This window comes from Urocampus carinirostris, chromosome 11 (assembly GCF_059441175.1).
Source record: "Urocampus carinirostris isolate Australia breed hairy pipefish chromosome 11, RoL_Ucar_1.0, whole genome shotgun sequence".
Taxonomy (NCBI): domain Eukaryota; kingdom Metazoa; phylum Chordata; class Actinopteri; order Syngnathiformes; family Syngnathidae; genus Urocampus; species Urocampus carinirostris.
Window position 1 is genome coordinate 26,207,875 of NC_142359.1, and position 28,000 is coordinate 26,235,874.

At 39.2% G+C, this 28,000-nt stretch overlaps 1 protein-coding gene across 4 annotated transcripts; it reads left to right on the forward strand.

Moving 5' to 3' along the window:
- Positions 1-1,279: 1,279 nt before the first annotated feature.
- bltp3b (bridge-like lipid transfer protein family member 3B) lies at positions 1,280-27,998 on the forward strand. 4 transcript variants are annotated; one of them, XM_088346738.1, is made up of 22 exons: positions 1,280-1,626; positions 6,119-6,281; positions 7,458-7,496; positions 7,559-7,650; positions 7,715-7,904; positions 8,775-8,915; positions 8,992-9,159; positions 9,227-9,485; positions 10,496-10,654; positions 11,009-11,115; positions 12,294-12,435; positions 13,685-13,878; positions 13,944-14,624; positions 15,763-16,214; positions 17,454-17,540; positions 18,765-18,916; positions 23,079-23,236; positions 23,310-23,460; positions 25,056-25,318; positions 26,990-27,092; positions 27,169-27,245; positions 27,308-27,998. In XM_088346738.1, the coding sequence occupies exons 1-22, from the start codon at positions 1,583-1,585 to the stop codon at positions 27,440-27,442; spliced, it is 3,957 nt and encodes a 1,318-aa protein (XP_088202864.1). In that variant the 5' UTR covers positions 1,280-1,582; the 3' UTR covers positions 27,443-27,998. The 4 variants fall into 4 exon arrangements, with proteins under 4 accessions (XP_088202864.1, XP_088202866.1, XP_088202865.1 ...); XM_088346740.1 differs by having other exon boundaries at positions 25,059-25,318; XM_088346739.1 differs by having other exon boundaries at positions 1,282-1,626; positions 27,311-27,998.
- The last annotated feature ends 2 nt before the right edge of the window (positions 27,999-28,000 follow it).

Sequence of the window (28,000 nt, forward strand, 5' to 3'; positions counted from 1 at the left end):
TTATTTTTGTGGTTGACATTTTTTTCGGTTCTTTTTTCTTATTTTTGTTAATTTTTAAAATCTCTGTTCGTCCATTTTATCTTTTTTATCTCATGAAAAGTGTCTTCCAGTGTCCAAATAATCGCCATAGAAACGCAAATCAGTGTTTCTGGCACATTATATAATAAAAAAAAAAATAATAATCACTTGAGATGATTTTAATTTGTTTATTTTAATGAGCTTTTGAAAGAACAATGTACTGTACAACTGCCACCGCTAATATGCTCATATCTATTATATACTGTTGTTATTATTATATATTGTGTTTTTTACATTTTTTAATTTTTTTTTTACACGTATTTATTTTTTAAATTCATCTTTACCTTGCCAATTTTGTTCCACGTTTGTGTAATGACAATAAAGGACATTCATTCATTTATTTTTTTTGCATTTTTTGTGTGATTTCTTCTATTTTCTATTGATTTTGCACATTTTTAAGTATGTTATTTACTGCTATGCTTATTCAAATTTCCTTTTCTTCCCCAGCATTGAAATTATAATAACTGTCAACTGTTTTTAAAAAAATGTTATTTTTTGTTCGACTGATCGTCTTCGTATCAGTGAGGAAAGAACTAAGAAGATGTTGAAATATTTGTTTGTGTTGTTTATTTGGTAAATTAAATAAACGCATTTACACAAATTAACTTTGTTTATATTCTTCATTAACCATGTCGAGCACACGGCCTGCAGGCAGGATCCGGTCCGTTGGATGATTTAATCCAGACCGTCGTAAATTTACAAGTATGTCGAAAAAAGAAGTGAGCGTCTTGATCATTTCTATCAAAATAGTGTGATATTTTTTTCAATAAATGCAAAGCAATTGCTCTCTTCGGTCGCTAGAAGTCGGTGTTGAGTTTCTATAGCGTAGTGACGTCATTCAATCAACTGTTAAAATACTGTAAACCAGTTAACACATTCCATGCCAAGCATAGTACTAAAAACAAAGCTAAAATTTGTATATGACATTTTTTTACTGACCTGACCTGACTCAGAACAGAAAGTCTGGTTCTGGTCCCAGGGCCAAACTGGGATTGACATCCTTGTGCTACATAGTATGTATTGCCGTGAGTAAATAGGTGCTACGTTGTGTTTGTCAGGTTTGATATCGCTTAATAAGGGGAATTTCAATCATTAATAAGCTGAGGTTGACAGATCTGATAATAATACATTTTGATTCGATTTGGGTAAAACTGATTAAAAAAGACGTTATTCCCCCAAACGCACCACGATTTTTTTTCACAATGTCTTCGAACGCACCACGAATGGAAGCCCAGCCCCGGGTGACACCGACGCCGCTCCCCGCCGTTCAGGTGCTTACCTCTTGGGATTCTTCTCTCTGAGACCCCCCCTCTCTAGCTTGATGTGGAGGACGACCACCCTCGCCTTGCTATGCTTCGTAAAAGGGGGCAACAACACCTAACACCCCGGCCCCCCTACCGGTCCTGAAATGAAGACGACGGCTGCATTTTGAGTTGCGTCGTGTCCGCCCAAGCCGGCCTCGCGAGCGGCCACCGGGGGCGAGTCTCCCGGCCTCCGAGGAGCCATGGCGGGTCTCATTAAGAAGCAGATATTGAAGCATCTTTCCAGGTGAGTGAGGAGTCGAGGGCGGTTGGCTGGGTCAATAAGGCCCCTCGGTAGTCAGCGACGCCGGCGTCGGTCGTCATGACAGCCGGCTAGAACCACCCAGGTACCAGGTTAGCTTAGCATAGCTAGCTAGCCAGCTTGCTACCTGGCCGTCAAGACCCAGTTATCCCGCTAACACGACTAGGCTAACAAGCTAGCAGGCTAATCCTTCGACAGGTTAGACCGGTCGTCCTTCAGAGTCTTGATTTATTCAAACAAAAAGAAAAATCTCAGTGCATACTTTAAGTATAAACCCTATAAACGAAAAGGACAAAGTGTGAAATATTTTTCGACGCGCTTTAAATTTAACTTGCAATGTCATTTCGTTTCGAGTCGCATTCCCTTTAGACGTCATCTAAATTCCATTTAACTGATTTTCAACAGTTTTAGATTTTTTTTAGACATTCAATTTCTTAAGGGGGGTTCTTAATTTGTTGTGACGCAACCCATGCAGTTTAGTGAACATTGCATCGTTCTAAACCAAATCGGCATGATACATCCAAACAATAATACAAGTCTCAAGGGAACAGAAAATGCTGTAAAATACAGGAAAGAAAATAGGTTGAATAAATCCAGTAAAAGAATAAATTATAACGAAGACTTTTTTTAATTCAAAAGTCGAGTCATGTTTATTTGTATAGCCCTTAATCAAGTTATGTTAATCAAGATTCTCAAGTATATTATATATCACTTGGTCGTTGCGAGGTTTGTATGGGTGTTTGAAATCCTTAAAAAATATTTTATAAATAATGGGGGGGTGCCTTTAAATGCTTGAAATTGTTGCCCTGTTTCACAACCAGTCGATTTAAAAATGACGTCGACACTACTCTCTGGTGGCTTTGCTTCGCCATTGCATTTCTTCTTCCCTCTTGATTAACTGCACCTGGCATTAGTCTGTAAGGAATTGTCCTATGAAGTGTCATTGCCCCCGATGGGTCGCGCCCAAGATGACAGGTGCATGTTACACCTAAGCAAGGCACTACGAAATGTGTATTAATGTAGCGTTTTCCCATTGGTAAATTATAATGGGAAGAACTTCCTGCAACTGAAAATGTAAGCTACGGTATATCTTAAATCATCATTTTTACTCAACACCTATATGGGGAAAGCTTAGTCAAAAAACAAATGTATACGCAATATATTCAAGATCTAAAAATCATATCTTAAAAAATGCACACAAAATATAAAAAAAATGCATATGTAAATAGTAGATATATTTTGGCTCTGCAAAATACATGATTCACACTGTATTTAATCCTTTTAATGGTATTGGATAAATTGCAAAATTGGCTTTGAAAGTCCTTAAAAAGTTATTGAATTTGGCCATTGAATTATTATTTATTTATTAATTATTTATATCTGTACATTCAAGGAAACTGTGCGGGTCAGATGTATCGACATTTCGTTCTGTATACACGTGTACTAGAATGACAATAAAGTAGATCTGAATCTGAATCTGAAAAGGTGTACGAACACTGCATTGGGAGTGTTTATCATACTTAAAGATTCAACCAAAGAAATAATCACTGACATAATTCCCCCAAATTATTATTTTTTGATTTTTTTTTTTGCATAAAAAATGTCGCTACACAATAGAGTAAGATTTATTGCATTTTAATCATTCTTGTTCTGTTTGATAAGTCCAAATGTAATATGATCTCTGAAAAAGGTGGTAGGAAAAGTGGAGATGATAGAAATCCTTGGGGGCTTAGGTAATTTTAAATACACATACATACCTTTTTATTACAGTGTCATAAAATTTATCACAAATTCCATTTTGGTTTTGTCTTTGTTTATTTTTGTGAAGTATTGTGTTATAATGTTATTCTCGCCAATTTAATTGCTTCACCGTGTCATTGTCTTCTTGCAAAATAAGGGAACTAATAAGTGTGAACATTGGCAGTGGAAGTGTCCTCATTAGCCGTGACGTCCCCCTTCCTATGCTCAAATAAATGATTTCTACCATAACGGTTAAAATGTATTAAAAAGCTCGTTTTAAATACAATATTAATATGGTTGGAATCACATTGATTAACTGTATTTTCTGCACTATAAAGCGCCCCGCATTATAAGACACGTGGAATTAACTACAGCAAGGGCTAGGGGTTGCTCCAAAAAAATGTAATAAAATTCAGTATTTGCGCCTTGATTGATCAGTCGGAGTACATCACTCATTACAATTGCATAACTGTAAATGCAACGGACATCAAACCCAAATGGCAGCTTGGAGTGCATCGAATCCTATTCACCAGATCACTAGGGATATAGAAAACACATGAAAAGACATTAGATTTAATCTTATCACATTATTTTTAGTCACGGTACCAAATTGTTGATGTTAATATTTGGATTATTTGAATATTGTCAGACATTATACTGATCCTTGGTACCACCTTAAATACAGTACAGACGCTCCCCTACTTACGACCATTCGACTTACGAAAATCGGTAGATGCGATTATTTTTTTTGGGATGTCCAAAAATATCCGGACATTGCTGTAAGTTAGATTTTGTATTATGTGCACCTTTTCCGAGTACAGTACATGACTGTAGTGCTTCTTTCTGCTGCTAGCGACATGTCGTGGCGCTGTAAAAGGTCACCCAGCATCCACTCCAAAGAAAAAAATCCGGCTTCTACTTCCTAACTCGTGTGTAAACATACAAAGCTACGTGCACTGAATCCACAGCGCACTTTGACGTTTTTATTGTTTAATATCTTGTGCATCCATTCAATATGGTTGGTGTAAAGTAGAGGTGAGCCGTTCTTTTAAAATGAATAAGAAAGCTTGATGCGGTTGAGAAAATGGTCCAAACGCTTTTTTTCGGCCTTTCTTTTTACCATGGAGGAGGACTCTTACCAAAAGTAAGTTTTTGGGTGCATTTTATAGTCTGGAAAAAACTGTAATTCCACTGTGAGGAATTCAATCCCGACAACCCACCCGAGTTGTATCTTTTGTTTACACAAACCTAATGTGGACACACATGGAGGAAAAAAATAGCCCTCTTGGACTTAAGGCAAACACTGAAAGTGCAAAAGACTTTGTTGTCAAAAATGGTGAGATTAGGGTCACAACTAACGCCTATTTTAAAAGTCGCCTAGTCACAGACTTTTGAAAGCATTAGTCGAATAATCAGAAGATTGTTTTTTTTTTTTTTTTTAATTTAACATGAACTTGATTTCATTATGTGGAAAATGATAATAGACACAAGAAAAATTGGCACAATGAAAAATAGTTTTTTTTTTTTTAACATACCGGGGATTATTACTGGTAAATGCCCTATCTAAACCAAATGGTCACAGTGCTCAGTCAGTAGGTATATTAGCCCATGAATAAACCTCTGTCTATTTTAAAGGAAGAGGCAACGAAATAAAAAAATAAAATTAATCTTTTTTTATTCTTGTAAAGCAACGGTCTCCAATGAGGTGCCCACGGGCACCAGGTTGTCCCCTAAGAACACCTGAGGTGTCTGCAGACTTGTTCTGGAAATAGCTCACTTATGCTGGTCATTTTGATTTTTTTAAGTGGTTTACTGGGTCTATCTAACCCTACTTCCAATAATTAATCTGGTAATAACCTATTTACAACATGAAAATAATATGAGATTTTGTTACATATGAAATCAGGCGCCTTTTCGGCTAATTCATAACAAAAAGTAGCTCTCAGCTTGAAAAAGGTTGGGAACCCCTGCAGTAAACCAAGAAAAAAAATATATTAACAACAGTAGAACAGTAAATAAAACAAATATGTGCATTACTGAAGTACATTCAGTGGTCCATTGCTGAGTCTGTAACAAAAGCACTTAACAATTCTAGACGGTTTAAAATCAAATGGCTTTAATGAGTGACGTTTGTCATTTTTTACGTTGAAAGAACTGCCGTTTCTCATTTTTAATGTTCGAACAATTTACCTTTTTTCTTCAGTCAGCATGCATTTACTATTTAATACGGATGGCAGGTACAGTCCGGCATAATGCTCAAGCCCCCTTTAAAGCGAAATATACAAGTATCAAATGTACAGTGCATGTCATCAAAACCATATTGGCTTGAACGTTACTTGAATCTTACTGAGGTGAGTCAACTCGTTCAACTCAAATGTTGCTGTATCACTGAGGCACTGCCATGATACGCCAGATCTGCTTTGCAAACCTCGCAAATAGTCTTTTTATTGTCTGTATCTAAGCTCCCAAACTTCAGAAGTTTTGGTACAGTTGATTGATGTTGACACCGTCCTTTCTGTATGTTACCGTTCAAGACAGAGACACTGTTGCACGATAGCGAGTCTCAGCAGAGATTATGTTCATGTAAAGATGCCCCACTTTGTTGGAAAAACGTGTCTGGCGAGGCTAGTTGACAATGGAGTTAATTGTCTGCTATTTCCACAATAGATTTTGCAGCCCTAAATAAGAGGCTGACAAAAAAGAGTTTGTGGGTCCAACGAATCACATCTCCCTTCAGGTTCGCCAAGAATTTGTCGCCTGACAAAATCAACCTGAGCACGCTGAAGGGCGAGGGCCAGCTCACCAACTTGGAACTAGACGAGGAGGTGCTGCAGAGCCTGCTGGACCTTCCCACCTGGCTGGCCATCAACCGTGTCTGCTGCAACAAGGCCGCCATACGTGTATGCAAGAAAGAAAAAACAACATTTGCCTTGAGTTTGTTTTTTTCTGTTCTGTTATTTATTGAAAAAATGCATGTTTATTCTTGATTTTGATTCAGTGAAGTGCAAACAACAAGAGTGGAGGATGGAATTCTTGTTTATTTGAGTATTTTTGATTTCCAATAATGCTTTCTAAACATGGTGGGCCACCTGGCTTTTGTTGACTTCCTAACTACAATGAAAGAAGTGTTTAAAGCCATTCCACCAATGTTTTTAGAGGGCGAGGCAGACATCTTGATCAGCGGGCTGTATTATGTTAAAAAAAAAAAATCAGCAGAAGCGGTGGGGTCAGGAGGCAAAAAAAAAAAGAATTCATTCTTTGCATCTGCCAACACAGTCTAGATCTGATACCTCGGCAATGCATGAGGCGGGAAAAATACTTTTCAATGTACATGTTTCATCAGCTATTATTTTATCAATACACCATTTCATGAAAGTAGTTTTATAGCACTCACAATTAAAGCAAGCTACGATATATATTTTCTGTTAATTTATTTTTGTTATGAATTTAATGAAAATTGAATTAGATATTTATTTTTAAATTTTGTTTTCATTTTAATATTATTTGTTTTAAAAAACTGCAATTTAAATATTTTGACATACAGTACAAATAATAAACGATGAAAAAAGACAGAACAATGGCCAATTAAGATTATATTAAATAACAAATACATGATTTGAATCTACATAATGTTTAATAAAATTAAACATTATGTAGATTCAAATCATGTTTGTTTTGAATCTACATAATTATTTGTAGTTCTTTGTTTTTTAATTCAGTTGGCTGAATTAAAAAGTCTGACGGACCATATTTGGCCCGCAGGCCATGAATTGACCACCTTAAGCTAGTTGCAAAAAATGTTTTGCAGCGGAGCAATTTATGCGTATTATCCAAGCACAAGAGAAGTAAGCCTGGTTTGTTAAATCAACAGGATCTGTGCACCTAGGGACTTTAAGCCAATGCGAACAGCAATTTCTTTTTCACGAGATCACTAGTTAGCATTAAACTGAGCTACGCTAGTCGCTATTACTAGTATGAGGATTTTTCCTTAGCGGCATGAGCCTTTTGAATAAATAGGTGCAGTTACACAATCTAAAAAGATAAATTGTTAATGATGGTTGTCATTTTGTTGACAGATACCATGGACCAAGTTAAAGACTCATCCCATTTCCTTGGTGAGTTAATCGCGATTTGATCTTTTTTTACTCAACATCACAAAAACGTGTTTTCCTTCCAGACTCTTGACAAAGTGGAAATGGAAATGAGCACCTGTGAAGAACCCCGCCCCCCTAATGGCCCCTCCCCAATCGCCACTGCGTCAGGTCAAAGGTGAGGTGAAAAATACATTTAAAAATCAGTTTGAGTCGATTATTTATCGTGGCTCGGTTTTTAGCGAGTACGGCTTTGCTGAGAAAGTAGTGGAAGGCATGACGCTGTGCGTCAACTCCATCGTGGTCCGGATCGGCGCCAAAGCATTCAACGCGTCCTTCGAGTTGTCCCAGCTGCAAGTCTACAGTGTCAACACTGCCTGGAGCCTCAGCGACCTACGCTATACGCGCATTCAGGACCCGCAACGGGGGGAGGTATGACTAAATAAGAAGAAATGAGGGCTCACGCCATTAGCTTCTAAAGTTTTATATTTTGCGACTGTTTTCGTGAGAAAAATAATTTTCCAGTTAAATTACAAAAGCATGCACATTCAGGGCCCTCAGTGGGGGGAAGTTCAACTTAAAAAGAAGAGATGGTGTATCATAATACTGCACTCAAATTTAGATATTTTCATTATCAAAAAAAATAAAATGTGAAATAAAATATAATAAAAATTCAAAAAAAAATAAAAAAATATATATATATATATATATATATATATGAAAATAAAAAATTATATAAAAATACTTTAAACGTGTCTTAACGGGGCACACGATGTGTTACCTTTTTAACTAGACTCACAAAGTTTTGCATACATATTTAGTTTTTTTTTTTACTCCTTCAGAGAATCATTTATTCAGTATTGTAGCTCTTGTATCAAGTTTAGAAGTGACCCATTCATTTTAGGCACTGCTTATCCTCAGTAGCCCATCCCAGCTAGCAGTGGGCACGGGACACCCTGAACTGGGGCACACGGTTTCTGGAATCAAAACGCTGGACCTCCACACCAAGGGACTGCGCAGTAATCACCCAGCCGCCATACCGCCCTTAGAAGTGACATCTCAAATCATTAGAAATTGTCCAAACTGTTATTGTTTTTGTTTGAAAGTTCAGTGTCTTTTGTTTTCCTACGGCGGGGGTATATGTAGGGGTCGAATAAAGACCGAGGTGATCAGATCCATTCAGTTGGATATAGTATAGCAGTTAACCACAAAAGTTAACAGTAATTGCTCTGAGAAGACAGTTATGGTGCCGTGCTACACATTTCTAATGGTCGTTAAAGTAGTCTCTGGTTTGCGTTCCAGCTCTTGAGCTTCAAAGAGATAAGCTGGCAGATGATCCGCATCGAGGCGGACGCCATCCAGAGCTCAGAACACGACATGCTGAGTGCGCCTATCCGCCTCATCACCAACCAGTCCAAGATCCGAGTCACGCTCAAGCGTCGCGTAAGCCGCATAAGAAGATGCCCGCTTCCTTATTCGTTTCCACGTCCAACCCTCCTTTTCTTGTCCCTCTAACCAGATGAAAGACTGCAATGTGGTGGCCTCCAAGCTGGTCCTCATTCTGGACGACCTGCTGTGGGTGCTGACCGACTCGCAGCTCAAAGCCATGGTGCAGTACGCCAAGTCCCTCAGCGAAGCTATGGAGAAGTCAGCGCTGCAGAGGAAGAGTCTGGCCACCGAGGAGGAGGTAAGGAACTAGGTCCAAATTGCAGATGCCGAATTTTGCTAATTTCTATTGTATTTTGGGTTGGCAGGTGCAGTCTGAGCCACCCTTGACCCAGCAGGCTCGCATCCAGCAGACGTCGGCCGACCAGAGCGCCACCATAGCCAAGCTGTTCAGCGCCTACGACGTGTGCGAGACGTCGCACCATCTGCAGATCAAGCACTTGGATTTGCACATTTGCGACGACATCCACGCTGAAGCCGATAAGATCGACAAGAAGATGAGTGGGGGGGCCATGCAGCTGTCCTTCAGCTCCATCACTCTGGACTACTACCCCTTCCACAGGGCAGGTGTGTCACCTTTTTTGTATTTTTGTCTTACAACTTACACTTGTTCTACAAAAATTGAAAAATAAAAATTTGATCAAGGCCGGGTATATTTTATGTTTAAACTTTATTAGACTCTCAAAATAGGAAGAGAACACATTGATAGATTTTGAACTTGCAAGAAGCAGGGAGAGGAGCCTTCAGATAAGAGAATTCCGTTCGTTTCTGCCGCATAAAGTATTATGGAATAAAAAGCGTGAGGACCTTTACAAGACAAATATCGCATGGATAGGTAATGACAGCAATAACGGAATTAAAAAATGTCAAGGTAATTCCTTCAATCCATCCCAAAATGTTCACGTTTTTGAAGAAAAAGAAAAGGGTATAGGGTCAAAAATTTTAGTACAACAAGAATAAGGGTTTCCAATTTTTCAGGGACCCGTAAATATGAATATTGTTTGTTTTAATTGTGGCTTTTTATAGCACAAAAAAATAAAAATCATGAATTTACAAAAGCAAACTATAAACTATTTGCACTGAAAACGCTGTACAATATTAACAATACAATACATAAACATGTTCCCAAAGAGAGTAGGTCATTTCTACCTGCAATTCCTGTAGATTTGTACCTGAGCCTAATATAGCATCATCAGCAAAAATACATTTTACTTTTGATGATACATTTTACAATTCATTTATATACAATAAAAACAATAACACAGGCACTTGAGGGACTTCCTAGCTAATGCTCATAAGAGTTGAATTGCTGTCACCAATCTGTATGTATTGAGATCTGTTTGAAAGAAATGATTTTACCCAGTGATGAGCAATTCCTCGTATTCCATATTTTTGTAGCTTTTGAAGTAGTATACAGTAATTGATTATGATTTAGTGTGTCAAAAGTTTTTCTTAAATCTATGAAACTACAGATGGAATATAGTTTCCAATTACAAACCTCATTACATATACTACTTTTATATTTGGTTTATATTAGAAACATGAATATTCTTTTGGGCTGATTCTATCAATGGCAGGCGAGAGCTGCGCTCACTGGCTGCATTACAGCGATGCCACCAAATCTCGAGAGTCTTGGTCGTGTAGCCTTCTGGACGAGTTCAAGTCCAACGTGGAGATGTTGAAGAGCGCGCTGCGAAGCCAGCAGAGTGCTCCGGCGCCAGCGCATGGCTCTCCTGGTAATCACATTCTCATTGGATTATATGCACACACACACACACACACACATTTGGTTTTGTACCCTCAGTGTCCTCTAGGGCCGATTGGCCGATTGGGCTGACTGAGGCAGATGGAGCGTTAGTAGAATGGAGCCCTCACACGCAGTGCTGCTGGTGCCTGGAGACAGGTACCGCGGTGTGCGTGTGCCGTGATCCACACCTGGGGCTAGGCTCCGCTTCCCTTCTTCCTTACCTTCTTCCTTCCCTTCTTCGCTCTTCTCATTGATTCTTGATTCATACAATGTTTCACTACGTTAATATCTATGGCTATTAAGATAAAACAAGTCTTTTCTGTTTTCCCGCTTCCTCCCGAAGGCAAGATCAACACCACGTCCACCTCGTCCTTCAGCCCGCAGAGTCCCAAGACGCAGCTCATGTCCAGCTCGCTGGTTCTCAGGATGGCCGACTTCAGCATCTATCAGGTGGGTCTCGTCCAGCCAATAGAGCGATTCGTTTTACTGGTGCACAGATTGTTTTTTCCTACCCATAAAATCCTGCTTCTGGATGTATGTAAAAAAAGTGAAAGAAGTACAGAAAGTATCAAAAACCACTGAATCGTAATGAAAAAGTTCAGAAAATTGTGTAAAAAAAGACGTACTGAATATGTTTTAAAAAGTACTGAAAAGTATTAAAGTGATACTAAAAATTATTTCTAATGTCCTGAAAAGTATTTAAAGTGTGCAAAAGTACTAAAGAGTATGAAAAAATACTGCACATTATTTTCAAAAAGTATGGAAAGGAAGGATGGATTGTACTAGATATTATGATTTAACTGTGCACAAGTACTTGAAAGTATGTTTAAAAAGTGAACAAAAGTACAGAAAAAATACAAAAGATTAATAGAAAAATATTCAGAGGTTAAAAAGTACTGAAAAGTATGAAATATACTGGAAATGATGTAGTAAAAGTGCGAAAGTACACATTAGTATGTAAAAAGAGTGAACAAAAATACTGAAAAGTGTGAAAAATTACTGAAAGCTAATTTTCTTAATTTAAAAAGTATTTAATTATGAAAAGCACTGGAAAATATGTATTAAAAGTGCAAAGATACAGAAAAATATGAAAAAAACGCGGATAAAAATACTGAAAAGTATTAAAAATACTAAAAATGATTTTTGCAAAAAGTATGAAAAGTACTGGAAAAGATGAATTTCAAGTGCTAAAGTTCAGAAAAGTATGTCAAACGAAAGTGAACAAAAGTAATGAGAGTATAAATAATGACTGAAAACTATATCCAAAGTGTATTTATAGTATAAAAAGTACCAAAAATTGTCTTAAAAGTGCACAAGTACAGAAATGTATGTTTAAAAAATGAACAAAAATGCGAAATAAAAAAAATAACTAAAAACTATTTTCAAAAAGTTAAAAAGTACAGAAAAGTATGTAAAAATGGAAATCATGAATTAAATATGCTAAAGTACCAAACATTATGCATAAAAGTGCAAAAGAACTAAAAAATTGTGTAAAAAGTAGGGGAAAAACGTTTCATAAAAATAATATGAAAAAGTACTGTTATTAACAAGCTCATGGCCAAAGTCTTTGCAAGGAGGGTCCAATAATTTTTCTGCACCTTAAATACATTTCCAACGGATACGGGCAGGTGTCCACAGCAGACCAGCGTCGTTCAAGTCCCAAGACCATGATCTCATGCAACAAGAAGTCTTTGTACCTTCCCCCCGAGATGCCGGCCGTTCATGTGGAGTTCACCGAATACTACTTTCCCGATGGAAAAGACTACCCCAGTAAGAATTAAAAGTCAATACTGTTTAGGGATACAACATTAATCCATTCTGAGGTGGGGATCTCATATTGAAATTGCGGTATAGCGAGGGATAGAAATCTTTGCAAATTTGTTGATGCCTTCTGGACCATCTTCTGGCCATTTCCCTTAGCATAAGTAGTGATTTTTGTCCCTTCTTCGTATTTTTACATCATCAAGAGCATAGTTTCCATAGTTATCTTGTTTTTACTTTTATCTTTTGTGTCATTTTAAATCTTAGACATAACTAAATAAATTCAACCTTGTTACACGAGATTCTACGTGAAGAAGAAAAAAGAAAACATCCATGTCCTAAACCCTTAACCATCAGAGTCGTAGGGGCAACACTTCCTGTGGTGTGCCTTGGGCAACCACAGCCTGGCGGCTCCCATCCCAAAAAGGCCGTGTTTTTTTTGTTTTGTTTTGCTCTCCCACATGAAACAGATAGTAGTAGTTTCCATGTCTAGCAGTTGCAGGAGAAGCCCCCTGACCTGGCTCAGATACAGCACCTTCATTCACACCATCTAGTCACTGTTGTTTTTTGGTGTAATATTTCACCCAACTTTTCGGAGATGAGCCAGATCTTGGCAGTGATGGGCAGCAGTGGGTATGTCTACTGATACTACATCCTAAAATCACTGGGAAAAAAACTCTTTCGTTCCGAAATTTAGAGTAACCAAATGTTTTATACAGCACTTAGAGTATTTATTGGCTGAAAAGTGCCTTGAAAATAAATTTTGATTTGATTGGAATCTTTGATTGGCCACAAAGATTAAAGACAAAAAGTAGTAAAATATGAACAAGGCAAGGATTATAATTCCCTCTTAGCTTTAACTTTAGCATTGGCAAAACAAAGTAAATTTTGTGTTTATATCTACGATATCTGTCATTTTTCTGCCTATTTATTCGTTTATAAAATTAAGACAGGGAGTTGAGACAAACTTGTACATTATTTGATTTTCCGTGATGCTGTGACGCAAAACAGCATTTTATATGACTTAAAAAAAATGTCTTGGAAATATAACTCGCCATAAGCACAAAAAAATTGTTTTCGACGAGGTATAGAGGGGAAAATGCCGTAATGAAGAACTGAAAAAACATTACTCTACACCCCTAATGTCGCAAGGCGGGTGTACCATATCCTGCGGTTCTACTGTAGATCAAATCCATTTTCAATGATACCCATGTCTCACAAGCTTCATAAGTCAATCGAGAATCGCTCTGGTTTGCAGTCCCATGCCCCAACCTATACGCCCAACTGAACGCCCTCCAGCTGGTCTTGGACCCCAGAAGTCTGGTGTGGCTCAACAGGTTCGCTTTGGACCTCCAGCAGAGCCTGGAGCAGTTCATGGAGATCTACAAGCTCAACGACTCTCAGAAGCCCGACGAACACGTGGACGTCAAGGTGGACGGCCTCATGCTAAAGGTAAAAGCGAATACAGAATATCCGCTCGGACTACGGAGGGTTTGTTATTGTTTGTGTCTTGGTAGCTGGTGATCCCTGCAGATGGGGAACCCCAGCCAAACCAGCCCCGTTCAGTCTCTGTGCAAACGTCGGAGATGGTGGCCACCAACACCCGCCACCCAGCCAACTGCACCCGTGCCCATTTGGAGGCGCTCTTACAGGCCTTTCAGGAGGAACAGTTTTTCTCATCTTTTTCCTTCCCGCGGTCCACCTCCTCCCTCCCGCTCCTTCACCCGGTTTTCCGCCAGCATGCCCACGAGCAGGACACCAGACTACATGACATCTATAGGGGCCTTGTGGCGCCCGGCATGAGCTCTGGGGCCTTGAAAACCCCAGCTGCTGCTGACTTCTGGGCCTTGCATTTTGCCCAGTTCTGGGTGGACTACGAGGGCAGGGGCCGGCCCCAGCCCTTTGTGGACTCTTTCCCCCTCAGCGTTTGGGCCTGCCAGCCCACCAAGATCCTACGGCACCGGGATGAGCTAAGAGGCCTGTCTCGGAGCGCCTCGGCAGAATCAGCCGGTCGCGTGCAGAGGAAGCGGCTCCTTAAGGAGTTCTACAGTGCTGACGGGGCCCCACCACCATCCCACAGTCCCTACAATGGACTTCATAAACCCGAATCCTTGGACAGTTTGCCGCCTTTCCCTATGGCGGGCAAAGATGCTGATGTGCATGTGCTTGTGCATGTGCACAAGCACCTTAGCGCTCAGGTAAGCTTGCCTCTCTTTTAATTCAGATATTAACCATCGGCACGGTTTAAATCAGTTTTTTTCTTTTAATTATTAAACTATAAATGAATGAATAAAATATAGCACCATTTTCGATTTTAAAAATTTAGCAACATGAGAAAAAAAGAGAAATTGAGTGATAACTTGGCCATTTTTTGGGTTGAAAGAACCCAAAAAGATTCACGTTCTAAATTTCCCTGAGAAGCATATCCCCAAAAAACGTAGACACAAAATATCTTTTAGAAAATGATTTGACAGAAAATAAATTGCTCAAGGAGAATTACTGCTATCTTCTGAGCTCAAAGCTTCGACAACACGAGCTTGACGACTAGTCCCTGCTACATGATTTTGAAAGACTACATCTAACTGAACAAAACATGAAAGGTTTCGATGTAGAATATGGTGGAACACAAACCAGCTCGCAGTGAACAAAGCATTAAAAAAAAACAATGCAGAATATAATGGAATACCAACTGTTCCTAACTGAACCAAACATGAAAGACAGGGAACATTCTCACGCGCAGATAGAACAACTACATAATGTGTCAACACCGACCAGCTCTGGCAGAACAAAACTGAGAGATATGATGCCAGATACCTTCCCACTCGGTGAGAGAACAAATACCAGATGGCAATGATAACAAGACCACGAAATATAAAGCTTTAACACCAGGGTCGCCAAACCTTTGCGCACAGGCGCAAAATTATAACACTATTAACCTTTTTAATCTGGCCTGCGAGAGGATACTGAGAGAAGCATAAAAAAACAATGACCTGCGGTTTAAATATGTCCACTGGATGATGCCAAAGTGACGCACCACTCCAAACCAACCACTGGAGATGTAAATTCTAGTTCCTATTTATCAAACAGAAAACATTTGTGTAAACGCTCATCCTGGTTTTATTTATTTTAAAATAAAGGTCTTTGTTCAAGCCAATACAATTGCACTTACCTGGATTTCTTAGCCTCTGCCCTGTTGTGTACCCCATAAAAACTATAATTTTCATTGCGCTCATGGCTAACATTCAAATCTGAGCCAAACGTGTGAGAAAGACGATGCAGGTTCAATTGGAGCACTAACGAATGAAACAAAAGATGAAGGACACCTGTTTTTTCCAGGTGAGCCACCAGCAGTACATTTTCCTGATGCGTCTGCAGCGGAGCATCAAAGCCCTCCAGCAGACGTTGCAGCTGGACCGCATGGGCGGGGCCCGCAAGGCTCCGCCCCCGCACGTCGAGCACCAGCGCCCTTTCCAAGCCTCTCTGGCCCTCCTGCTCAAGAGCGCCGAGGTCTCCCTCCTCCTGGAGCCGACGGAGGACCCTGGATCACCTCTCGGGTCAGAGACGAGCCCCCCAGAGAGCAGAGGGGCCCGGGAGGTGGAGGAGGACTTAGTAGTGGACCAAACCCCGCCCCCAAATCTGCAGTCGGCGAACCAGGACAGGACGATCACCGACCGAGGCGGGGAGACCGGTGCCGAGTCTTTCCCTTGCGAGGACCAAAACAAGGCAGGTGAGCCACTTTGTGGGGACAAAGTGGTGTGTCCCGCCAAGATGCCCCCGTCCACATCCAGGTATTTCCTAAAACCGAGGAATTGCCCGTTTTCCATCATTCTCTATTATTTTTTTTCCCATAACGACATAATTTAAAATGCCCAAGCCAAGGTTATGAATAATATTTTTACCATCCTCATTTTGAATAAGAGTACAGATGCAGATATCGCTATCCATGCCGATACTAGCCTTATGATAATGCATAATAGGGATGCACCATAATTATCGATCTGATGAGGGCCAAATATTACATTGGAAAATTTTGCGCACTTAGGAGAAAAAAATCCTTGATTATCACTCACTTTGACATTTTATAGCAATTAAACAATTTTATGATGTTTATCTCATCTCATTAGCTGCACTGCTTATCCTCAGTAGGGTCGCAGGGGTGCTGGAGCCCATCCCACCAATCATCGGGCAGTGGGCAGGGGACACCCTGAACTGGTTGCCAGCCAATCGCAGGGCACACAGGGACAGACAACTCGCTCGCTCATTCACACCTAGGGACAATTTGGACCGGCCAATCCACCTGAAATGCATGTCTTTGGAATGTGGGAGGAAACCAACGCAAGCACGGGGAGAACATACAAACTCCGCACAGTAAGTCCGGTAGCTGGATTTGAACCCACACAGGAGGTTCCCAAGACCTTAGAACTGTGCCGCACACGCGCTAACCACTGCGCCGCCGTGCTGCCCTTATGATGTTTATATTTTTAAATAAAATTTTAAATAAACGTTTAATCAGTTTTTTTTCCGAGTGATTTTTCTTTATAATACTTGAAATTCTATTTTATACTGTTATTTACAAATGTTTTTTTTTTTTTTTTTTGTATTAATATATATATATATATATATATATATATATATATATTTATTTATTTTTTATTACAAATGTACTTTTTTATCGTATTCGTATTTATCGAGTGCCGGGGTGTATTTTTGTATTTATACATATATTTTATTAATTCATAACTTAAAAAAATTCAAAATAAAAAAAATAATCAATTAAATTTTATATTTTAATAGTTTATATTTTTGTGTTTTTCTAACATATATTTTATTTTTCATGACTTTGTTTTATTTCTTCCCCCACGAATAACCTTGGCTGGTGCTTCACGTCTCTTTGAGTTTTGCATCCGCCCAAAAGGTGGAAAAAGCCTTTTCTTCCATCTTGGCTTTGCGGTCATCTCATATTACTTCATTCCTTCTTTTGACTTTTGCGAGTTTGTGTGTTTGTGTTTCTCTTGACCTTCACCAAGGAAAGGAAGTTTGTCTTTGGTTTCCGACCTCCTCAGCTCTTCTTCATCTAACAGCAGATCCTCCTCCCTTTATTCCATGTCCAACATGTAAGCCGCAAAATGGATCTGCGTCTTCTTTATCCTTTACGTCTTTGTGTGCTTGTACTCGTTCAGTGCTATGCTAAAGTGTTCACCAACATGAAACTTCTCAAAATAATAAATACAAAAAACAAAACTTAATTAAAGCAAATGGTGGCGCTACAAAGTTAAATTTTTTTTAAACGTTATCTCATTTTGTATTTTTGTATTTGCATTAAAATTTATAATTTATAAAAGTTTGTGTTCTTCCATTATGATTATTTGCATTTATTTAATTTTGATGTGGATGGCCTTTTATATATATATATATATATATATATATATATATATATTTTTTTTTTTTTATTTTTATTTTTTTAAATGTGTTTAAACATTTCATTAAGCTTTATTTATTCTTACTTTTTTAAAATTATTTTTCTTGTGTGTTTATTTTTTTTTTCAATATGCCTGGTTTTTATACTTTTTTTAAAATTATTTTTCTCTATATTGTATATTTGTGTTTGTATATTGTTTTTTAATTTTCTTTATGATTATTTTTAATTTTTTGGATTGTATTTTTTTTATATATTTTAAATTTTTGATGTATTTATAAGCATGTTATTATTAACATTTCTACTATTACTATTTCAGTCTTTTGAAACCTTGTCTTTGTATATTAAATATTTACTTTTTTGTATATATTAATTTTAAGATTAATTATTTTTGTATACTTTTTCTTTCATGTATCTTATTTTGTTTTTATTATTGATGTGTTATCTTATAGATTTTTCTAATATTCATTAATAATATTTATTTATAGTTTAGAAAAAATAAGTTTTATTGTTATGCACTGTATATTATTATTTCTTTTTTTAATATGATTTTTTTATATATATAATTTCTGTTATACTGTATATCTAGTATTTTTTTTACTATTATTTATTTATTTTGTGCATTTATTTTTAATTTTGTACTACAAAATATTAATGCAAGGTGCCCTAATAATAGTGCATGTCCCTTCTTTTCAGTTTTTTATTTGGTTATTCTGAAATATCTAATCAACTTCCATTGCTTGATTTTCAGTTGTTGATTCTTGACAAAACAATTTTTTTGTTTCAAGCCTGAATAATGGCCAAAGGCAAGCACTTCTCAGGGCTTGAACACTTTTTGCAAGACGTTTGCATGTGATATGCTTTTTCACTGTGAGAAAATAACTGCTAAGGAGCAACAAGTGCATTCTATTTTTTTTTGCAGTGGTCGTGCGATTCGCGAGCGTTCCCAATCCACTTTGTCGGTGTCGTACAAAAACAGCAAGAAGAGCCCGTCTCTGCAGTCCCTGGACGATATCTCCATTGACAGCTACCTGATGGAGGACGCAGACGCTTACGGCCTGCTTCTGGAAACGGGTACACTATTTATGGACTTGTATTCACACTATTCTGAGGTACAGTGGTAATTCTATATACGAGCACCGCTAGACACGATAATTTGGTATATGAGATTAATGTCAAACAAAAATCTTGCGTCACATAAAAAAGAACATCCCAGAGAGGACCGCTAGAGACGGCTCACCGCCAGCATCAGCTCATCATCTGTACTTTTGTAAATCGTACTCTAGGCCTCTTTGAGTGTGGGCATGCGCTTCAAGCCCAAAACATAGCACTTGAAAAAGACAACAGTGGCTACAGGTCGTGCTACAACTTTCCTTTATGACACTTGTCTAATGCATTTCTTGAACAGTTATTCTTTAAAATACCTGAGTGAAAGAGTTGCGAGTCCAGCTAAAGGGGCAAAAGAAAGTGGTGAATAAGAACTAAAACAGGCAAAAAAAAAAATCGCTGTAATAAAATGTTTGCGTGTATGTTTATTTAAAGTTTCAGTAACTTTAGGTTCTCAGTGCTTACGTATCATCAACAGGCTTGTACTCTTTAAAGGCATGATAAAATACCTGCAGAGAACATGAGTGTTCCCCCCCACAATCATGCAGACATGTTGCAAAATATTCCACGCGCAAAAAAGTTGGTATAGAGGTTGGCAGATTTGCCTCATATCCTCAAGATTTGTGACGTCAGTGGATGAAAACAAGACTCCTAACAATGGCGAGTGCCGTTAAAATAACATATGACAAACGTCCAAAACACACAGTGATTGTAAGTGAACAGCTATTGCCTGAAGCTCATTTTCGCTTGGAGATATTGTAACTTTGCTTACCGTGTCGCTGGGGGACTTATGACTGTTTTGTCCGAGTTGCGTGATTCGATCTCCAGAAGTTGCCTGAGGTAAGTTTTCCTGCTTCCGTTACATTGTGCATTCCTTCTATTCAATTTTAGCTTTGTGGTTTTCCCCACGTGACTTGCAATTGGTATAATATTGTCCGGATAGCTCCCCAATAGCGTAGGGGCTGCTGCCAAAGGTTTGCAGTTTTGTTTGGTCTGGGTTAGCCCCGTTAGCAGTTGGCAAGTAAGCCTGCCGTGTCCATTGTTTTTCTTCTGGCTTGGTTTCTATCTTTTGACGTATTGGTTTTTTATTGCTGGTTCTCTGGTGGCCTGGGTGCTTACTGCATGTTTTTTTCAATCGGCCAGTCTTACGTTTTTCTGCCGATCGGTCTTTGTTAGCCCTCTTCAGCAGCCGGTTAGCCTGCCGTTCCCCTGCTGAAGTACCCTCCGTTGTGTGTGTTATTTTTGCCAGTTTGCCCCAATTTGGCTGCTTGCCATTTGTTGTACCATTGCGGCAACCACTTGCAACACAAGGCCTAGGCATTCTCTACAAAAACTATCAAAACTTGGCTTAAAACACTCGTTACTTATTAACTAACACGTAAACCAATATCGGGACTGGCTTGAGAGGGGGCCAGGGTTACACGGATGACGTCACGGCTCAGGAAGTCAAAGACGAGACTGTCTTCAAAATGCATGATCTCACAAAATAATTAGAATATACCGATGAAATGTATACAGATATTATGAAAACCTATTTTCTCACGTTTTGCATGTTTTATAATTTGGGTATCCCTTTAACCCCTCCCATCCCTCCCCCACTCTTCCTGAACCACATGCATACATCGTTGCGGCGATTCCCTCATAATAAACTCGCATTTTATTTGGTTTATATTGGCTTATTTATCCTATTATTGTATTTTCTTTGTTTAGTGTTTTAGTGATCTGGAAGCTGTGTTTTATAGATGATTATGGTTGATTTGGATGCTTTAAGGAGGTTTGGAACAGACCAATTAGTTTTAATTGTTTCAAAAAAGTAAAGTTTGGTCTTTAGACAAGAATTTCGAGCTACGAGCCCGATCCTGGAGCAAATTAAGCTTGTATGAAAGGTACCCCTGTACACTCTTTGAAAGCCTTGCTTTTTATGATTTGTAATGACATGATTGTAACCTAATTATTACAATAAAGCAAAACAAAAACCAGAACACCTAAACGGTTGATAATTTTTAGAATAGAATATAATTGTCATTTTGTCATTGAAATCAACGTTGTGAAACAACAGCAACAGGATTAGACATGGCACTCCATGGTAAACATGAAATACAAACATCTCAAAGAGAAAAAAGATAAGACTGTCACGATAAATAAGCAAAACATATTTGCAACGTAATGATTAGCGAATGGCCTGAGTTATTTTAATAGTGCTACGAAAAAATATTATTGTATTGTAACAATTGTGCAATTAATCAATTTCATTTATATAATAACAATAAAAAATAAACGTAAATGTACGTTATTTATACAGCCCTTAACAAAAATCCTTTTGGTGTACTAAAATGCTTTACTATAATAACGGAGAAAAAATAAGTAAAAACCAAAAGATACAACTAAGTAAAAACAGTAAATACAACAGTATTGAATAAGATTTGATAAAATAAGTCTCTTCGAGCTACTGAGTATTAAAAGCCATCAAAAAGAAACAAAAAAAATAAAACTGTCAAATATTTTTTCAAATACCGCCTGCAGGTGGCAGTGTTGAATGACTCAAAACCTTTATACTTTTAGATAATACTGACAGCAATATTAAGAGTGTATTGTCATTGTAACATGTCAAATGTTAAACAAAACGAAAAAGTGCCATCCTGGTGGTCCAAGAACATTTGCAAGATAATTATTTTTCTGTATTTTGAATTCAACCTGACTAACGCAAAACAATTTTTATATATTTAATTTGTTCATTTATTTTTAAACTTTGTTTTTGAAAATAATTATGTAGAGAATGCTATACCCCTCTCATACTCAATGAATTTTTTGGGATTTTTATGTTCTAATGTGATTTAAATTTTTTAAAATTGTTTTTTTATTATATCTTTCATTCCTATTAAACCTAATGAAAACTAAACTTTATCGACGCGCTGCACTAAAAAACAACGGCGACCAGATGATAAAGGTGCTGTATCTGAGTCGAATCAGGAGTTTTCTCCTGCTACTGGTAAACATGGAAACCAGTACTATCTGTTTCCTGTGGGGGAGCAAACCCCTATCTAAAAAAAAATAGCCCAAGACACAGAAAGTAGAACCCCTATGACCCAAGTGGTTAAGGGATCCGTGAACCATGATATTTATGTATTTATTCCCTTCAATTATCATTTTATTCTTTTTAATTGTACTAATTATTTTCAATTAAAGTCATCCTTTATTTATTTATTTGTTAAATTTATTTTTTTAATCTAAACTACTTTATAAATCCCTGTGTGTGCGTGCTGGCGGGCAAGTGCGATACGGCTAAACTGATTTTTGTGAAAATGTACACAGTTGTAATTTAGGCCTCTTCAAGTGTCTTTAGCTATGTTTCAGCCTAGATGGTAAGGCGCCCGCTTTGAGACTGGGAGGTTCGGGTTCGCGCCCCGGCCGAGTCATTCCTAAGACTTAAAAAGTGGTCGGCGGCGCCCTCTGTTGGCTGCGGCTGCATCGGCTCGCTACAACGGGTCAGGTGCAATCGACATTTCGTTCTGTGTACATTGTTACACAGAATGACAATACAAGGAAATTATTATTATTATTATTATATGAAGTCACCACCAATAAATACTGTCAAAATCGATAAACATTTGCACTTGTGGAGGGCTCTAATGTCCTCTGGTGGCGAATTGGGTACTGCAGCTCCTGACCACTCCAACGGGCCGAATCCAATCTTTTATTGGCCTGGTAATGCCAGGCCGTAATGCTTGTTATACTGTACACTAAAACCAAAGAAAAATAAAACTTTTACATGCACAACATATTGGTCTAGCAAAATAGTACAGTATAATACTTGTTTTATTTGATGATGTTTTTGTATTGTCTGTTGATGGCCTTGCAACATCCATTGCAGCAGTCTGTAGTCTGTACAGCTCTTTGAGACTTCTTATGCTCAAGGAATGTACAAATAAACAGGACTTCTTTTTTTGCAAATATCAACTGTATTGACACATGATTAAGCAGGAAGACTGAAAAGCAATCAGAATGCAGAACACAATACATGAAGCAAATCCGTGAAGCAGCGAAACTGTAAAGTAAAACGCATTACAGCGAGGGATTGCTGTATATTTATTTTAATCCAATGTTATTTTTGAATGAATTATTTACACAGACGACACGTCCATCTCGGGGTTCAAGGTTACAACCGACACCTCGGCGGAGGCCGCCACCCCCTCCTCGCCTGGTCCCGCCCCCTCGCAGGAAGGGTGTGTGTCTCCCGACACAGTTAGCGGTGCCTCGCAGAGTACGGACGAGCCCTCCAAGGACATCGTTAGTCTCCCGAATGTCCCCGTCCCCACCCCGACTGTGTCAAGTGTCACGGACCTCTATTGTTGTGCCGTAGGTCTCGGTTCTGGTGCTGAAGGTCTACTCGGTCTGCGGCGGCGTGGAGGTGGCGGGCGAGAACACGGGTGTGGCATTGGAGGTGAACAGAGTTACGCCCGTACAGCTGGGGAACGTCAGCTTGCGGCAGTACCTCGGCGGGCGCGGCCTGGGTGAGCCATTTGCCTATTTCCCCTCCCGGGAAAACTACAAAAAAATTCGCCAACTAATTCTGTGTGCACCTTGATCACTAAAAGGCAATGTAATAAGCTCAGCAACGATTGCCATTGCATTTCCCCACTCGTGATGAACGGCAGCTGGCATTTGTTTGTATGGCATTGTCCTATGAAGCATCATCGCTCCTGTGGCCCAATATGACAGGTGCATGCTACACCTAAAAGGGGCATTAGAAAATTACGCAATTTTTAAGCTTTTACAGCGAAATAATATTGGCTCCATATATCAGCTATCGGCCCTAAAAAACCCCTAGGGCATACCTTAGTTTAAATTCACTATACAACCATCCAACATAATTATTATTTAACTTTTTGTTTTATTTTTACCCCTTAGTAAAAATCAGTCAAACAGTTCACTCACTTACTTACTCATTTTTCCTGTATAGATTAGGTGTGCTTTGCCCCAAAGATTGTGTTGGTGTTTTACGGATGCGCCTTTAAGAGGCGTGTCCGTTAACAGGCTGACATTATCTGCGCCATGAAGCACGCGACCTGGGGAAAAAAATAAACAAGGCGTACGCCAGTGGAATGAAATGCAGATGGCCAATCTTGACTGAGCTCCCACCCTCCTCCCTCTCTCATACTCCCCAGTCCCTTTCCTCTCTTTTTCCCTCCTCCACCTCATCTCGCCACTGTTGCCACAGATTTTGCGGTTTCAGTCCAGCGATTCGATTCGCACCAATGAGAGGGAGAAAGTCTCTCACTGATTCCAGCTATCTCATCTCCCAGTCCACCATCCTCGGTTGCTATGTTATTAACACCACAGGACTGCTCCTCTCTCACTAGACTCTTCGTTTAATTAAAAAAAAGCAAAAAAAAAATCCTGTTTGATGAAAGAGTAATAACCGACAATTACCAACCAATAGTCGTAAAACCAAAAATGATGTCAGTTAAGAGCACTGTTGGGCACATTATTTTTGAAAATTAATTAGTTATAGTTACTCACTACTTCCAAAAAGTAACTGAGTTACTCTATAGTAAAAGTAACTACTTACTGGATAAAGTAACTATTTTGTTACTTTAAATGGAAGTTGTATGTCAAAAAAAATTCTGAGTTGAGTCAGTTGAATAGTTATTTGTTTTCCGCATTATTTCCATTTACAGATAAACAGACTTGTAAAATCTTTCCCAATATGGTAGTTGATTGACACCTTTTCCATGATGAGGGTCCGTTCATGCTAGTTTTATTCATGCTCAAAGCGCAAATTTACATTAAACTTGGTTCTTCCTCGACACATATATTCCACCTCTCTCAGTCTTAACTTCACTGCTCGAGCGCCCCTGACGGCCGTTAAAAAAATGCATAAATTGGCCGCATCGTTGCATTAGCCGCAGGGTTGAAAGCTTGGGAAAAAAGTCGTGGCTTATAGTCTGAATTTTACGGTATATTTTTCTCCCCCATTTTTTTCAATTTGTAAATTTTTTGGAAAATGGCTAGAGAGCCACATGCGCGTGTTGCCCACCCCGTTCTAGACCTAGCATGATACAAAAAGTGCTTTTTCTACCTGTAACATTCCCATTTGTTCTCCTAGCAGGTGCGACCGAGACTCTCCCTCCGTCCACGAGGCCCCCCGGCCGCCCGGAGGTCCGGGCCCGTCTTGAGACCGGGCCCTCGGCCGCCGCCCACTCCCCATTGGCCGAGCACAACGGTTTCCTGCGTCTCCGCCTACGTGGCCATTGCTGCCACCTGCTGGCGTCAACATTGCGCAACCTGGCGCGCTTCATGGAGGACGACGCGGCACCGCAGGTCTTGCCCTTGGAGATTAGCGTGCATGACACGCGCGTGCACTTGAAGGTAAAAATGGCTTATCAAATAAAACTAAAATGATGTAACTTAAAAGAAATATCACATTGAAATAGTCATCATGTCGAGCCATTGGCTGCTATTGTTATTGTTTGCTGCTACTGATTGTCCTTTAGTGTCATTCGCCTTCCGCAGTCGAGTGATGTGATTTAAGCATCTCCCTTTTTCCACTGTTTCTTTCTCTAGCTGCTTATCTAAGTATTGCTGCAGGCTATGGCTAGCTGCCACTGTTATTGTAAGCTGCTCCTTCTTTGTCTTTAAGTGTCACTCCTCTTACACGTCTTGGTCCTGTGATTCAGGCATTTTCCCCTTATTTTCCCCAAACGTTTTCTTCCCCAGCCACTCATGTAAGCTACCTGGCTGTAGTTAATGGCTTGCCACATCTTTTTTCTATTGTTTCCTTCTCTAGCTACTCATGTTAGCCTCCTGGCTGCAGGCTTAGGCTCGGCGCTAGCTGCTTTTGTCATTATTAGCTACCCCTGCTCACTCCTTCACTGTCATCAGCTTTCAACAGCTGATCCCTATAATTTAAACAATTTCCGCTTTTTTCACCATTTTCTTTTCTAGCTACTCATATTAGCTTTGCTACAGCATATGGCTTGCTGTTATTGTTAGCTGCTTTATCATTCGGTGTCACTCTTCTTTCACAGCTGAGTCCTGTGAATCAGGCATCTTCCCTTTTTTCCACCATTTTCTTCTCTAGCTGCTCATGTTAGCCCTGCTGCAGGCTACGGTTAGCTATTAGCTTATTTTGTTAGCTGCATCTGCTTCTTCTTTCAGTGTCACTCCCCTTCCTCATATAAGTGCAGGGATTCAGACATCTTCCACTTTTTTCTACTCTTTCCTTCTCTAGCCACTCGTGTTAGCCACCTGGCTGGAGGTTCTGATTCATCTAATGTTGTTTTTATGTAGTTCATTTTTTTTTATTTCATGTTAGTTTATTTTGTGCATTTTTGTCATCCATAATCATGCTAAGTATATTTCGATGACCAGCTCAGTGGCCTTGGGGTAGGGCGCCCCCCCGTGCCTGGCAGGTTGCTGATTCGAGCCTCAGGGGAGTCATATCTGACTTATCCATTGGTACATTTGTACTTCCCTGCTTGGTGTTCGGTATTAGGGGTTGGAATTTGGGGTTTGGTCACCTAATTACTCCCAACGACAGGTGTTGCGACACATCGGTGGGGTTGAGCGAGGGGCCTGGTAACCCCCTCCTCTCTATCCATCTCCCAGAAAGAGTCAAAAATGTCAAGTCATGTTTATTTGTATATCCCTTAATCACAAGGAGTCTCAAAGGGCTGTTTATTGCAAATGAACGACTATTATTACACCATGCTCTGATCTAAAACCTATATGAGGACAAGGTAAAACTCAAACTCAAAAAAATGTGAGTTTGTTCTTGACTCTAGCCACCTACAACTAAGGGGATATGGCTCCGGTGTATGCATACAATACATACACAATTTGATGACAATGACTCTTATCTTTTTTTAATTTTGGATTTCCTGAAATTTTAGTTATGTATCCATTTAAAATATTGTACTTGCTTTTAGAGTTTAAGTAATTTAAGCATTACTGTTTATATACTTTTGTATTTATTGTATTTTCCGTGTTTATTTATGAGGTTTAATTAATGATTAAATAATTATTTCCCCCCTTTCGCAGGACGACGACCAGCACGACTCCCCTTTGGACTCGGAACCCGTCATTGTGCACGTGGACAACCTTCTCATCCGGCGAGGGGACGACGGCGCCTTCTTGGTGGGAGGTGAGACGCCTGACGCTCCCTCCCCATTGGGCAGGGATAACACGGGTGTTATAACAGTTTCCCCCCCACCTCACAGGGGACTTCGATGGCCGACGCTCATCTTTACCAGACGGTGCGCCAAGTCCTGTCAGCGAGGTTTCGACGTCAGACAAGGTGAGCTGGTGGCACTTTGACTGTTCTGGGGGAGCGGGTTACAAGACGAGCTTTGCTCCCAGCAGATGCTAACGGAGGAGAACCAATGCCTGAAGGCTGAGCTATCACAAACCAAAATGGCTCTGGCCGAGCTCCAAATGGAACGAGACTCGCTGCTGCATCAGATCAACAACCTGAAGGTCCAAAGCTCTTCATGAAGCAATGCAGAGACGCGAGAAAATTCCGTTTTTTGTGTGTTGTGATTCCTTAAATGTTGATGAATGTCGTCAGCCTGAGAAACGATCAATTTTGCACATCATGCTCTTATGTCTGTGTCCTTTCATAATAAGAGTGTTTTTTGTACACCACTGTGTTGAATGTGCGGCGAGAAGAAGCATTTCCCACGTCGGACGTTTTGGGACGCTATTTTTCTAGGAAAAACGTTTGGCGTCTTTGGCTGTCAGCTTGAATGAACTGAACAAAAAAGGGAAAAAATTATCATGTTGCACTTTGATTGTCAAAGCTGCTGAAATGATAAAATAAAATCTAACACAAATAATATAATCGTTATTTATGGCGGGAAGTGAGATCTTTACTTCAAATGTTTTATTTTGGCGTGGCCAAAGAAGATTCTGTCTATAGAGACAAAAAGATTTTAGAAAATGTTTTATTTACAGCAAAGGAATTTGAATTGTATAGTGTACTGGAAAAAACAAGGAAATTTACCACAATCTTCAGAATTCAAATACATTAAAGCATCTCTAACACACGTGAGC

Coding starts and splice junctions, on each gene's coding strand:
- bltp3b (XM_088346738.1), top strand. CDS start 1,583: ATGGCGGGTCTCATTAAGAAGCAGATATTGAAGCATCTTTCCAG. Junction 7,905..8,774: donor AGGACCCGCAACGGGGGGAG/GTATGACTAAAT, acceptor TTTGCGTTCCAG/CTCTTGAGCTTCAAAGAGAT. Junction 12,436..13,684: donor CGATGGAAAAGACTACCCCA/GTAAGAATTAAA, acceptor TCTGGTTTGCAG/TCCCATGCCCCAACCTATAC.